We start from the raw sequence: 15,440 nt of genomic DNA on the forward strand, positions 1-15,440 counted from the left end.
TTAGAAGTAAATTTATATAGTTTTTAAGAAAATATGATTTAAACTATTAATTAACAGCTAGTCACGGAGATTATGCATCATGAAACGCAACATACGAAGCAGCTCCTTCATGGTCAGGGTGATTACAAAGACGTTCAGAAATGAAAACCCATTGAAACCCGCCTTGTGATGTAGAGCGGACAGTCAGTTCGTATGGAAATATGTACCTCAAACCTTTTCCAAACATTCAGAAATCATTGATTTATCACGGTCGAATACGTTATTCGTGGATAAGACTATAACGCTGAGCTAATCGATTCCCACATACCAGAGACGATTAACTATTTATAGTCTCCGTATGTATCAACGATTTTTGACACAGCTCTGTATTAACAAAGAATCTGTATGCTACGCTGTAGGGAAACATTATCTAAACATTCCTTCGAATGGCCTTGAATGAATAAATCCAGCAAGAAATAATCATTCAACATTATTAAAATTGTTTACAGGAAGGTATACTCAACTGTGCTTGGGGTGCGAAAATACAGTATTAACGTGAGATTGTTTTTCTTAAATATGGTGTTATTTATCATGTTACAAGATTGTCAAGCAGAATTATTCAGCTGTATAAACACTGAAACGAGGACAATACATTCGGGAAAACGGGTTTCTGAATCACGTTGCTCACCACATGACAGTCTATTCAAGTCATGTGCTTCATTGATCCGGGTACCTATGTTACACAACAATGGCAAACGCGGTCACATGACTGTTTAACAATATCGACCTAGGTAACCGTGGCTGACATATTATGTAATGCCATACGTTATATAATAAGTGTCTGTTGAGATAACGGTTACTCGCAGTGTGCGAAGTAGACACTGGCCCGTTAGCCTGTGGCTAGTAAAACTTCAGCCGGACCGGTAAATCTCGACAGGAACTGACCCGACTGACTAGTAAATTTTCATGGGGCCACTTTGCGAATATATCACTCTCTCCGACTTTTAAGTTATAGCAAACTTTTAAATCATGCAAGATTGTGGTTTAAGAAAAATGTTCATATCGGCAGCGTGACGAGCTTATGGTTTAGCCCCCTGAAACAAGAAAATGCACCCTCGTGTTCATACTGTCTTGCGCCCAGAGCGTGTACACTGTGAAAGAAAACTGGTGTGGAACAGCGGGTCTGATGGTGGTGGCGCCACAGAGCAACTGAATCACTATTCATAAATGAAATTTTGCGTGGAAAGATTTTATCAGACCGAGAATAAGTTTGTTATAATGATCATCACTAACAATAAATCATCAATGCCAAATACTATGTATAATTTTATTTTGAGCAGCAGGTGCAACTTGTTTTTGTTTGGTATAACAAGGTTATTACACAATGTTGCACCAGGTGCAACTGTAGGTCTCATAAATTGAGCCCTGTACAGTCCTGGTGAGGTTATCAATAAACAGTTTATCAAATTGACGATGTTTATGACAATAAAGATAATTGACACACATGTTTTGATAATTAGACAGTAAATGGAGACACTCCTTCAACTCGCCTCAGCCTCAACTTCAGGATCATGTACCCGATGCTCTAACCCAACTAAGTCGCACTCCATAGGTTAAGCAGCAAACAACAGACGTCTGACGGATTACAGGTTTACATGTCCAAGTCAGTTTGCAGAAAGCTCCGATGTCACGTAACTTACGTGATACCGGATCCGTCTGCAAAGCTGTCGTAAGCATAAAACCCGGGTTAGAGTAAACGCTAACCCACGCTGTCAATCTTACCGGAATGGGAGCCAACTGATAGTGCGTGAATGACGTTCTACGCCGCTTCTAGAAATATCGGTCGGTGGACACTAGAAATTGGCTTCACACATTATACCTATGTTCGTGCGGAGTCAAACCCGGGTCTTCGGCGTGACGAGCGAACGTTTTAGATAGCTTTTTATATTATCTTAATTTTTCATTACAACATGATATTATTAACGTTGGAAAACGACATTGTGTCATTGTTGTTCATTTTAAAATGACTGCACTTTTTATAGACGGCCATCTGTTTTATCGAAAAGGTTCTTAAATGATAGGTTGTAATTATTAAAGAACCCAGACACTAAACTGTGGTAATCTAAATTGTAATGTGGTAAAATGTGGTAATCCACATATTTTAGACTTGTTGTTTTGTTTGTATTGAACAGCGTCTGGACTGGCAGAACTGCATTACTCACTATCGTTACAAGACAGTACATTTTAAATGTTGAGCTTCGAATAAAATCTAGTATTTCCAAAGAGACAGGAACAAAATTTGTTACGTCATTAACCAGACGTGCAGAATGTTCTGGGCACATACATGAAGGTCATTCCTCGCAGCATGTGCAGAGGTTAGGCACTTGATATGATAATGTGAGGACGGGCGAGGGGAGCGAGAAACCAGCTTAGCTTCACAAAGCCTATGAGCTGGTTCCCGGCTCACTTTGCGCGCGCCACCTTGCGATATCCGAGACGGGACCCAGCTCAAAAGCGCCCATACAAACACCGGACACGTGACAAGTCCCGAGTCATGTGATTCAGATAGACAGAGCGAAAACATTGATAGCTTAGCTATACAAGATCAGCCAGCATGGCTAGACTGTTGTTGTTTTCACTGTTGACAGTGACTCTAGCGGCCGGTGCCCACTACGACCCCACATGGGAGTCTCTGAATCAAAGGCCCCTCCCGGCCTGGTACGATAAGGCCAAGTTTGGCATCTTCCTGCACTGGGGGGTGTTCTCTGTTCCAAGCTTCGCTGGAGCTTGGTTCCAGGAGTACTGGCGACAAAACAGATCGGACGTTGTGGAGTTTATGAAGCAAAACTACAGACCAGGTTTTACCTATGCGGATTTTGCAGCTCAATTCACAGCTGAATTCTACAACCCCGACGAATGGGCGGAGATATTCAACGCCTCTGGAGCAAGGTGAGATCAGTCAAGCACATTGCTGCAGTAACAGTCTAAATTCACCATAGCGACGATTCTCTTTGACATGATGTCATGCCTAAATGCCCAAAGGCACAATGACCGTTGACACGACACGGACTTAAATATTTAACCATGGTCGGTCTGAAACGCTTTGGAACAAAACAGTGTGTGTCAAAACAGCTATTGGCGATCACTACTGCAGTTTTTCATTGTTTTAACTGTTACTTAAATTGTTGGAAAAATCATAGTGTATTTTATTGCACACGTGTTCAAAATATCTTCGTGAGGAAATGTTTGATATCTGCAACAGGTGTTGTTGAATGTTATCGAACGTACGAGTGTTGTGTAACCAAACGCAAGTTATTCAACATGATATCGTCGAACTTTCAGTTGCCACCTCGGTATTTTAAATTAACGTTATTACTCCATTCAAGCAGTTTTTGACCTATAATGTCAACTAAAAATATCGTTAGGTTTGTTGGTAATTAAAATTCAATTTTGGTGTCCCTACAATTAGTATTACTTTCAAATGAATATGTTTGAGTGTATATTTTCATCATTAAAGTTAGCCGTGACAGAGTTGTCTCCCTTCCGTTTTTCAATCCATCAAGCATCGTCTGCTTGATTTGCCGTCATGTTTACCCGTGCTGTGTGTAGATCGCAATACCAGTGCCTAGTTGGATATGGAAAATATTCCATCTCACTATTTTCAAACGTTCTCATTTATCAAAACATAATAATAAACAAATAAATCTTAACATTTGAAAATATCTTGTTGGATTATTTTGTATATTCAACACCCACTCAACAATTAGGGTTAACCGTACAGCACTTGCACAATAATAGTCAGTTCGAGTAAGTGGAGTTCCCTCATAACGCAACTCACTCACTGACCACACTGAACACAGTTCATCATGATTAGTGAACAGTCACTGAAAGTAATCAAATATGATATGAGGCATGGCGGTTGTAAAGCAACAGTTTAGTTTACAAGTCATGGTACAATGGCAAAAACACATGCTCAATTTGTTTTCTTATTTTTACTTATGGGGTGGCAAGAGTTTAGTATTTAATGGTTATGAGTTTGAGTGAAGTCACGAAGAAACCACACTGTCCAGTGGAGATGCTCTAAGAAAGGTTGTGTGTTTGTTGATGTTACATGAAATATCAGTAAAATTAATAGTGTCACCATGTTTGTGAAATATTTCATATTGGGGTATTTATTGTATATGTGGTGGTTTTATGCAATAAACAAAATGTGATAAACTTTGTCCATTCTGCTCATTTGCATACATTTCTAATACAGACTATAGCCTTGATCACCATTGTTCTAAGGATTAGTATGGTCCACTGATTTTAATACCCAAACAATACCTGCAGGCAAAAACAGAATGGTTATAGACAAAGAAAGCAACATTTCAAATTATATGGGTTGAATACATTGGGGCTTTACTGGCCATAGTTTTGTTCAGTGAGTTTTATCTGGGGCTTTCTCGGCATCATTAAGAACATCAAAGACAATTGAATTTGAATGATTTAGAGTTTTATTGAATTGTACTGTAGTTAATATTGAATTGTACTGTAGTTAATATACACACAAAACAATGACCCCCCATACCCCCATACAAATAGACGTGTTTGTGTGTAGGACATAATACTGTGGTCCTCAACCCTGAAACATCCATTTGTAGGAATTAATAGAATGTCACCCTGTCATATATTTTATTTATTTTCTACAGCAACAATGCCCCTGTTTATATCATTATCCTTGTGGTGGGTTAGGGTGTAAGGGATATTAGCAAATAGCCAAGCTTAAGGACAACAGTTAGCTTTCCTGTGAACTTGTGATTGAATCCATTTCAGCAAATGTAAATATGCCCCATTATGTATTATATAGACATAAATATTGTCCAAAATGTGTAAGTTGCCTCTCAGTGTTCATTGCTGTAACCTAGAAGTGAAGCTGAAAAGGTATCTTGCTCTTATGAATCATATTTCTCCACTAATTTTTGTATTTATCTTCCTATTTTTGCATGTGCACTGGTGCATGTGACCTAATAAACACAAACCTCACTTCATACGTTACCTGAGTGTTAACTTGTACAATAATCCGATGTTACGTTGTAAGTGACAGTGTTGTAGTATTTCTCCCCCAAGCTCTGGTTTATGGAAACTTTATATTTGAGTGAAGTTTAATATTGTTTTCACTAAACTGCCATCCTGGTTGCAGTATATCCGGACACAGAGGGTTTGAGAGGTTGATGTTATATAATCCTTCCAGACACATTCATTTCTGATCAGTTCATATCAGTCCATAAAGACATCCTTACATATGGAAAAGGTGGGGCTTGTTTAAAATTTTTTAACTGTATTATCCGTACTTAGAACTTAAACAGCACGTGAGTTAGTTGACCTAGTTGCTTACAAAACTTTAGCTTCTGCTTTAGTATGTTTCATACTTGGACCTGTTCTGGTTTATAATTTTTCAGATACGTTGTACTTACATCCAAGCACCATGAAGGATTCTGCAACTGGAATACCAAACGCTCCTTCAACTGGAATTCTATGGATGTTGGACCCAAAAGGGACTTAGTTGGTATGTTGCACTGATCAATGATCATGGATAATAGTTCAAGATTTGTTGCTATGGAGATTGTTCGTCTCGCAGCATTGTGACCATAATCACAGACTGTACAAACTGTTTCAGCAGTAAGCTTTCAGTGATATACAGTATATTTCAGTATATGGAAACATATTTAAGCTGCCTTGTATCCAGCTCATCATAGGTGGTTGATAGCTTGCCATTTGGATAAGCTTTTATTATCTAACACACCCAAATCAGATCTCTTTTTAACTTAGGAAATATGGCCATTGTATTTTTTTTTAAAATACAGCAATTCCTCCATAAAACACTCTGGAATATATCAATATGGCACAAACCGTCAATTTGAAGTGCAAGTCTGTATACTGCTGGCCGTGTTGGGACCATGCCAACACCCAACTTCTGTATAAGAGGAGTTTCAGAGCAGTGGGGAAGCTGGTGACTGATGTAACGGAAGAGCAAATGTCAGTTAATTAATAGTGGCAAACATGTCAGTTATAATTGCTTGCTGACTGCAGTAAACATTGTTTCAGGTGACCTGGCCAACTCTATCAGGAAGAAGTCAATCCTTAGGTTTGGTATTTACCACTCTCTGTTCGAGTTTGTCAACCCATACTGGCTCCAGGATCAGAAGAACAAGTTCCGCACACAGGACTTTGTCAGGGTGAGCCTCAGTAACATTAGTTTAGCATTAAATATATCATCTATTCATTTCCGCATTTTGTCAGATATTCCTTTTGTCAAAAGAATACACATTAATTACTTACAAGTGTGAACTAAATGAGTGAATGTTCCACACAACATCCAGCAATAGTATACAGACATCCTCCTTTAGGTATCACCCATAAAGATCTGGGTTAGAATTTGTCTTCAGTGACACGTTTGTTGTAAGAGGCGGCTAATGGGATCTGGTAGTCAAGCTCACTGACTTGGTTGACAGATGTCACCATATGCCAGTCAGGTACATCAGTGGTCATGCTCTTGATCATTGGATTGTCTGGACTAGACATGATGATTTACAGACTGCTGCCATGTAGGGGGAATATTACTGAGTGCAGTGTAAAACTGTACTTCCTCACTCTTTCAAGTATGGGGCGGTGGGGTAGCCTAGTGGTTACAGCGTTCGCTCGTCACGCCGAAGACCCGGGTTCGATTCCCCACATGAGTACAATATGTGAAGCCCATTTTTGGTGTCCTGCGCCATGATATTGCTGGAATATTGCTAAAAGTGGCATAAAACTAAACTCACTCACTCACTCTTTCAGGTACACTCTAACACATTTGTTTTAGTATTTTCAATGTAATATGCAACATATGTTGGTTGATATGTGACATGTATTTTAGAGAATATTGTTTCCGTCACTGGTTAAGTACATGCAGTTTGAAGGTGTCAAGATGTCCAGCATGTTCACTGTAAACTTACATAACTTTCTCTTCAGGAATCATAACAAATATCCCAGCTTTACTTTCCCCAGATAATAATGAGCATCTCTGAAATAACACAACTTTTGCTAAATTTCAGTTCAAGACCATGCCAGAGTTGTATGAACTGGTGAATCAGTACAAGCCCGATCTGATATGGTCTGATGGATCCTGGCTGGCGCCGTCGTCCTACTGGAACTCCACACACTTTCTGGCCTGGTTGTACAATGACAGGTTGGTCTCTTGTTTAATATCATTGAAGATGTTTATGTTGTTTGCCACTGTTATAAGGTACAGTGGTGAATGAGTTTATTTTTAAGCAGCATTTTGCCAATATCATGATGAGGGACGTCCGAATGGGCTTCAGTCATTGTAATCATGTGTGGATATAGCTGTTTGATGCATTTCCAAGATGGGTACGATGTATGAGCGAATTTTTAACGCAATCAAAGTAAGGCAATGCAAGAGCAAGGATCAATGCTGTCCACGATCCAATCAGCCAAATCACAGCCTGGCCATCTGATCCCTGCTTTACTCACATAGATATGAAATACTCGGGACTTCTACCTTCGTAGCCATTCCAAACTCGTGAGGATCTGGGTTAGAACTGGTCTTCAGCAATCCATGCTTGTTGTAAGAGGTGACCAACAGGTTTGGGTGGTCAGGCTTGCTGACTAGGTTCACACATGTCATCACATCCCAGTTGCTTAGATTGATGCTTATGCTGTTGATCACTGAATTGTGTGGTCCCAACTCAATAATTTACGAACTGCTGCCACATAGCTGGAATATTGCTGAGTGTGGCATTAAACGACAACAAAATCAAACAGATCCAAGTAATCGATCTATACGGAGCACATCAATATAGTAAACAACCCGTCATATCACATTCCTGAGACGTGTTGCTATTGCCCTTTCGTTGTCAGCAATGTACAGCAAGTAACTTTATGTGTAATTTGTTAAAAAGACAGGAAAGTCCCTACATGGTGTATTGAACACACACACCATATGTAGCCCAGATATTTTAATGGAGTGTGACTCTATAGTTAACATGGAGAGTTTGAATATTTGATGTGCAATCTGTATGAATCAAATACTGCTCATGCTAGAATATCAGTGTACTTACACTAGGTTACAGTCAGTCTTTAATGACAAGCATAAGACTTTTCTTACATTTCCCCTCCACAGCCCCGTCAAGGACACTGTGGTGACGAATGACCGCTGGGGAGATGAATGCATGTGTAAGAACGGCGGATACTTCACCTGCCATGATAAGTTCAACCCAGGTACGTTTCACATATGTTTGTTTGCTTGTTTGTTGTTTAACAAACGCACATCAGTTTTCTTGCAGACTGTTGATACGTGTGGACAAGACCATCCGGGGTTCAACATCATGAGTTTTGATTTACGTATTTTGGATACGATGACATGTCAACCAAGTCAGCGAGTCTGACCACACGATCCAGTTAGTCACCTCTCTGACAAGCACAGCTTCTTTACTACTACTAATGTGAACTGTGTGCACTGATTCTAATCCGGTATTTTCACAGGCATCAATTATTGTGTTTAGCATTGGGACAGCCATAGATATTTACAGTGTTACTGACAGTGTTTACAGAAAGTACTGTGGTTTCAAAAATTATAAATGTCTTAGATATGATATAATTGGACTATTGTTTAAAGCGGCATCAAAATCACACAGATTCACAGCCAACAACGGTGACATCATGTTGAACTGATTGTCTGTGTTTTTAAATCTTGACGAAACAGCTTCTTTACTACTAGTAATATGAATTGTGTGCACCGATTCTAATCTGGTATTTTCACAGGTATCAATCATTGAGTTTATCATAGGGACAGCCATAGATATTTACAGTGTTAAAACTGGAGAGACTGGTTCTGTGGATGTTTCCCATTTGTGTTTATCACTTCTAATGCCATTCAGACATTATAAGTGGTGCATGGGTCTTGGGTGTACATCAACCCATGTGCCCCGAGGGACCATTGAACATGGTAATTATCTTGCTGAACACCTCAATGTTAATTTTGAACTGTTTGAAGCATGGGTATGAGATTGTACACTTCAGCCAACTTGTATGAATCAAACAATCTGAATCTTGTATCATGATTTTCCCGAAGGTATTGTCTTAGTAAAGTCACTGCGGTAATTCTCCTTCTTAATATTCACAGGGACTACATTTGAATGTTTTGTCTAAATATATTAATTGGAATGTGAGGCAAGTATTTTCGTAGCCATCTCTTGATTTTGCAGACACTAGAATTAGAGGATGCTAGACACTAGACACCCCATTAGCAGCGGGATACATTGAAAGTAATAGAAGTGCGCTTAGCAAATCAGAAAATGACATTTATGTGTGAGATAAGATAGTTTAATATAAATGTTTTTTCTAGGTGTACTACAGAAACATAAGTTTGAGGATGCAACAACAATTGATAAGTATGCGTGGGCCTTCCGACGTAATGCCAAGATTGAGGACTTCAACACAGTCTATGAACTTATTACACAGCTTGTTCAAGTTGTCAGGTATGCCTCTGATACAATCATGGCTGAGTTATCGCTCAGCAGGTCATATCGTTATTCATATTTCATTATCGATTATAATAAAGTGGATATGATGACGCATACTGAGAGAAACAAAGAAACACTTCTACTGTCATGTGTTCCCCTATTTGTTTCCCTCAGTATATATCCTTTTGTATCCTGCCTCCTGGACCCTGGACCTCGACCATCAGCTGTGATGTTACCATGTCCACTTATTTTATCACTAACCTGGCGGAAACCTGTTCTCAAGCTTACTATAAACACTACATGCCCCTAATTAAACAGATATATTCCAAATGATGGCCTCGTCAGAGTTAGATCTTACTGACTTTTATGAAACAAACATAGAAAGTGGTTTTCCAGAGTACTGGGAGAGAGGGATTCCTTTTTGTGCAACACTGAACCCCCTCCCCAGTACAGTTTTGTTTAGGTAATGTTGACGCATCAGTTATATAAGAACAGTGTAATTAAGTCAGCATGATCACCAAATCACATTACTCATATCTCATGACAAGTCATGGTTTGCTGAAAACCAACTTAGATATTTGCAGCTTTCAGCCATTGAGCCTGGTTCAGTTAAACTAGAGATTGATATTATGAGACATCCCATGTCATCAGGCTATGATCTCACGTGGTGAAACAAGTCACCAAGTCTTCTTCACATTCTAGATTTTTGTAGTTTCAGCAGAGACCATGTATTATCTGTCACATTGTCTTTGGTCTCAGGCTACTGTTTATTATATTTTGTTAACAAATTACGAACCGTCATTTTTTAAAAAAATATTCATTCCATTTTAGTCTACATATCTCAGTTTTTATAACTGCAGCTGCGGGGGCAACTTCTTGCTGAATGCTGGCCCCACGTCCAGTGGCATGATCAACCCAATATTTGCTGAGAGGCTGCTACAGATGGGCCAGTGGCTGAAGGCTAATGGGGATGCCATCTATGACACTCGACCCTGGACCACCCAGAACGACACAGCGACACCAGGTGTCTGGTATGTATATTACAAACAGGACACATGGAATCACCACCACACAGGTGTTTTGAAAGGTGTTAAAAAAAAGCAGTAAAACAATCATAATGCATAAGTGTTAAATGGTCAATACCCAAATTCGCGATCAGACAATTTCAACTCTCAATACCCTAGCTTCATGATCGTATTGGGTTGTTCAGCATCTCATTTCTGATGTCCCCAGTCGTGATATTGCTAATATGTTGCTATATACTGGGATAGGGACGAGTCTTAATCGGAGTACCCCACACCCGATTACCCTATCCTACCCAGATAACCGTGGTGTTAATTCCTGACATCAAATTTGCAAGAAATGGCAATATGTTCTTCAGCTTGGAGGGTAAAATTTCGAGTTTTTCAATATGTTAACTATGTCTGGTATTCAAAAGAAATGACTATGAACTATGTTCAAATTTTCAAAGACAATACAACCTTTTAATCATGAAAGAATAACATATTACACTTAATCTATTAGTCAGATGATCATAAAGGGTCTAGGTATTAGGATGTTGTCCCTGGGTCCATCTCATGACCCAGCCGTCCTTGGTATTCAGGCTACCCTTCCCAGCCCTACTATATACTTTACTATGTTGCTATATATACATGAATATAAAGTGCAACTTGCGCTCGCATCTTTAGACCCGTGAAGGTCAAGGTCCCGGTTTAGAATAGGCCTCCAGCATCGCATGCTTACCATAAAAGGCGACTATGCTTGTCGTAAGAGGTGACTAACAGGATTGGGAGGTCAGACTAGCTAACTTGGTTGACACATGTCATCATATCCCAATTGTGCAGATCGATGCTCATGCTGTTGATCACTGGATTGTCTGGTCCAGACTCGATTATTTACAGACTGCCACTATATAGCTGGAATATTGCTGAGTGTAGCGTAAAACTAAACTAAACTCACTCACTCACATCTTTGACATTACCCCATATTTTTAGGTTTTTGATCTACACATGGGGGCAGATCGAGAGATGGGGTGCAGGATTTCTCTACAATCCTGGAACCGCACCTCAGTCTTAGATCTGTCTCAGGTGTGTTCCAGGTTCTACGCATCTTTGGCCTTGCCTCCCACATTGAAATGACTACCATGATATGACTGAAAGCTTAAACAAAAGATAGAAATACCCACAGTTCTCTCAGACCATTTGCCCATAGCAAGAAAGGACATATGTTTTTGTTGTTTGTTTGTTGCCTAATGTAACACTCAGCAATATTTGAGCTATATGTAAATAATTGAGCAGACGGTCCAGTGGTCAACAGCATGAGCTTCGATCTACGCAGTTGAGATACAATGACATGTGTCAATCAAGTCGGCATGCATAACCACCCAATAACAGGTACTTATGACAAGTATGGGTTACTGAAGACCGATTCTATCCCAGATATTCAGGGGAGAATATTTTATTTAGACTATAAGTAAGGTGAGGTGCAAGCTTCTCCACAGATTCACCAAGTCAGCCAGCACTTACTCTCCTTGTTCTTCACATACAGGTACACATCCAAGAAATCAGCAACAGGTATTACTGTATACGCCATCACTCTCAGCTGGCCCAGGGGAGATAAACTGGAGCTAGCTGCCCCACAAGCAGGTCCTGCCACCAAAGTGACACTGCTAGGATACCCAGGATACTTTGATTTCCAAGCTGGTGCCACATCAGGATTGACAATCAGAATTCCAGCAATTCCATTCAATCATATGCCTTGCGAGTGGGCCTGGGTTTTCAAGCTTGATAATCTCAAGAACCAATAGAATACCTTACGTATGCTTAATATGCATCGTTTGATGGGGTTCTCATTTTGATTTTATGGTTAGATATATTTTTTAATATGTTTAGATGTCTTTGTGTATCCTGTTTTGGATCAGATGATCTGAATATTGTATTTTTGTACATATGTGGTTGAATACTCATTTTTAGCATTTAAATTAGTTGCTTTAAAAGAATTTGTCGATCATACTTTTATCCATGTTACTGAGCAAACCATTTTTAAAATGGAACAAGAGCATCAAAGAAAGGAACAAGCATAGAGTGTTGTCAAAGGGAGATGCATAGACTGTCAAGGGGAGGTAATTGCGAGAACTCTTCTGTATGGTGTGTGAAACTCCATATATTCTGATTATGTTATTTTTACACAACTGATATCATATGTAGCGTTCGATTTTATATTTTACACTTTTTTGAAGATTTGCATTTTACTATGAATGTAACAGTGAAGGATCAGATTATTTTTATAGGAAGTGCTCAAGAAATCAAATGCTGTACAGAGATGTCATTTGAGTGTGAACTGTAGATTTAGATATTTAGATATGAAGTATAACATTCCAGGAAGAAGCGCCAGTGGTGTGTCAGAATTCTGTGCATGGCTGTGACCTGCCATAGTCCACTGGCTATGGGGGGAGGAACTCTACATCTTCTCAATTACGGGTTGTGATCATGGTGTCAGTCATACCTGGTCACTGGTTGTGGGTGTGGTGTCAGTCCCTGTTTCCAAGATATTTCAGTAGATACCCCACAAAAGCGTGACCATCTTTCCTCATTAAGGTGATGCCACAAGGTCTAGGAGACACTTCAGGGAGTGCAAAGTGAACTCCTTCACCGTTACATCCCTCACACATACATTGGCAGAGATGCATATTTTTGCCAGTATGAAATAAACCCTTGGTTACACAAACTTTCTTTGTTGAGTTATTTGCCTGAGTGAGTGAGTTTAGTTTTACGCTACACTCAGCAATATTCCAGCTATATGGCGGCGGTCTGTATATAATCGAGTCTGGACCAGACTATCCAGTGATCAACAATATGAGCATCGATCTGCACAGTTGGGAACCGATGACGTGTCAACCAAGTCAGTGAGTCTGACCACCGGATCCCGTTAGTCGCCTCTTACGACAAGCACAGTTGCCTTTTATTGCAAGCATGGGTTGCTGAAGGCGTATTCTACCCCGTGACCTTCACGGGTTATTTGAACATATTAAATGTGGGCTGGCTGCAGTACTTGTAGTTTGGATGTTTATCCTTTCATTCATCCATACAATATACTTCTCAAATACATTAAACAAATGACATTCGATCTACTTTCTTTGTCCACAATATCTTTCATTCATCATATTTGTATTGTTACTCTGTATGCCAATATTAATTCATCATAGGGCAACCTACTAAGCCGTAAGGAGCCGTGGGAGTAGCCTAGAGGTTAAAGCGTTCGCTGGTCACACCGAAGGTCATATGGGTACAGTGTATGGAGCCCAGTTATGTTGTCCGCTGCCGTGATATTGCTGAAGCAGCTTAAACCCCCACTCACTTACTCACTCACTCACACGCGCACTCACGCACTCTCTCTATATACCTCATCTTCACAGAGAGACGTGTTTCTTAACGAAGGGGGCACTGAGAAGAAAATGTAATCATACACAAACGGGACATACGGGAGAAGAAATTAAAGAACTGTATTGATTATTTGTAATACCACCCCCATACATACAGCACACACACACGCACGCACACACACATGTACAAGCACAATCGTATATTCCATGGACCTCCATTACATTTGTCTACACATGTACATCTGTTGCTGCATCCCATAGGCCGCCATATTAAATGTTCTCTCAATAATGTATATGTGTTGATAAAACGGATATATCACGGAAAATATTCACACATTATATGTGAATGTACCTACCTACGGTGATTATTCACAAATGTGTTCAATTTAACCAAGATCCATGAATCGTAAATTCATGAAAATTATTTATGCTACGCAAAATTTACATGTAAATCTGTGGAAATTTCACTTTTGATGACTCACTTTGGACCACGCACTGCAACAGAACACAGTCTGCTATTTCGTGTATTGTGCCCAGTCAAAACTATATCGTATCGTCGGATACGGAAAATGAAAATAGATATGCGTGTAGTAAACCTGCAATCAAACATCACTTCACTTGATAATTCAGTTTCCCTTCCCGTTGTGCTACCTATTATTCAACAAAACAGGAAATAGTATTTTGATGTGTTTAAATTGTTTGTTCTAATCTATCGGTGATTCAGTTGAAAACGTACCGAAAACATAACTTTAAAGATATATCATTACCAGAATAATTTATATCTCAAGCAGTTATTTTAATTGAGATAATACATATTGCTATCGTATTAGTATTATTCATGATTTCTAAGAACACAATTTAAAATAATAATTAACACAGGCACATAGCACTTTGGGTTATGCGTCTGGATACATTTTGCGTATGAGGCAGTTTGATAAATCACCGGTGACTTCCGAAGGAACAAGCCACTTTGATAACAAAAATCAAATTTTGGCAATTAATTTTGAAACATGACTTCAGTGAATCAACAACTCGGGTCTGTGGAGTATATGGATGATGAGGCCGTGATGGGCTCGTGATTGCTGAAAATAATGTCAAACTGATGTTGTCGCGGTAGGCGCGAAAAGCGGACCCTAATGAACATGGTCACCCTCGATAACTCCAGGGTATACGTTCCAATAAGTCTCCACTGTATTCTGGATGCATCTACGGCTCGGTCCGAAATTTTATTACCTCCCTTTGCTTGCTCGCATTCTCACAATCAGCCAATCAGCTAAGCCGCCGTTACAACTGAACTTGAAAGTGTCAATAAAGATAGCGGTTGCAACTGCGAAGGTTTGTTCGCAATGCGACTCAGATTTAGGAGAAATCATACAGACACATTGATAGGTTCGAAAATCTAAAAAAATATATGCAAGAACTCCTTCTGCCTCATTCAGAGAATTTGTGCATGGTTCGTGTTGCCAAGTTTAATCGGTTAGATAATTTGAAAAGCGAAAGTGTGTTGTGATTGGTTCGCTCAACTTCCCAGCGTACACACCTGATTGGATAAAACGCCAGCCAAGGGAGGTAAT

General features: G+C 39.6%; 1 protein-coding gene across 1 annotated transcript; it reads left to right on the forward strand.

Moving 5' to 3' along the window:
• The first annotated feature begins 2,449 nt into the window (after positions 1 to 2,449).
• On the forward strand, positions 2,450 to 13,211 carry LOC137285294 (alpha-L-fucosidase-like). Its single transcript, XM_067817626.1, has 8 exons — positions 2,450 to 2,928; positions 5,421 to 5,527; positions 6,067 to 6,197; positions 7,056 to 7,189; positions 8,144 to 8,241; positions 9,368 to 9,500; positions 10,346 to 10,516; positions 12,033 to 13,211. Exons 1-8 carry the CDS (start codon positions 2,594 to 2,596, stop codon positions 12,289 to 12,291), a joined length of 1,368 nt encoding a protein of 455 aa, XP_067673727.1. The 5' UTR covers positions 2,450 to 2,593; the 3' UTR covers positions 12,292 to 13,211.
• Positions 13,212 to 15,440: the final 2,229 nt, after the last annotated feature.

Source organism: Haliotis asinina, chromosome 5 (genome assembly GCF_037392515.1).
Source record: "Haliotis asinina isolate JCU_RB_2024 chromosome 5, JCU_Hal_asi_v2, whole genome shotgun sequence".
NCBI lineage: Eukaryota > Metazoa > Mollusca > Gastropoda > Lepetellida > Haliotidae > Haliotis > Haliotis asinina.

Excerpts from the sequence above, each read along its gene's own strand:
- LOC137285294 (XM_067817626.1), top strand. The coding sequence starts at position 2,594 with ATGGCTAGACTGTTGTTGTTTTCACTGTTGACAGTGACTCTAGCGGCC. Across the intron at positions 2,929-5,420 it reads TTCAACGCCTCTGGAGCAAG|ATACGTTGTACTTACATCCA; the intron begins GTGAGATCAGTC and ends ATAATTTTTCAG. Across the intron at positions 5,528-6,066 it reads ACCCAAAAGGGACTTAGTTG|GTGACCTGGCCAACTCTATC; the intron begins GTATGTTGCACT and ends ACATTGTTTCAG.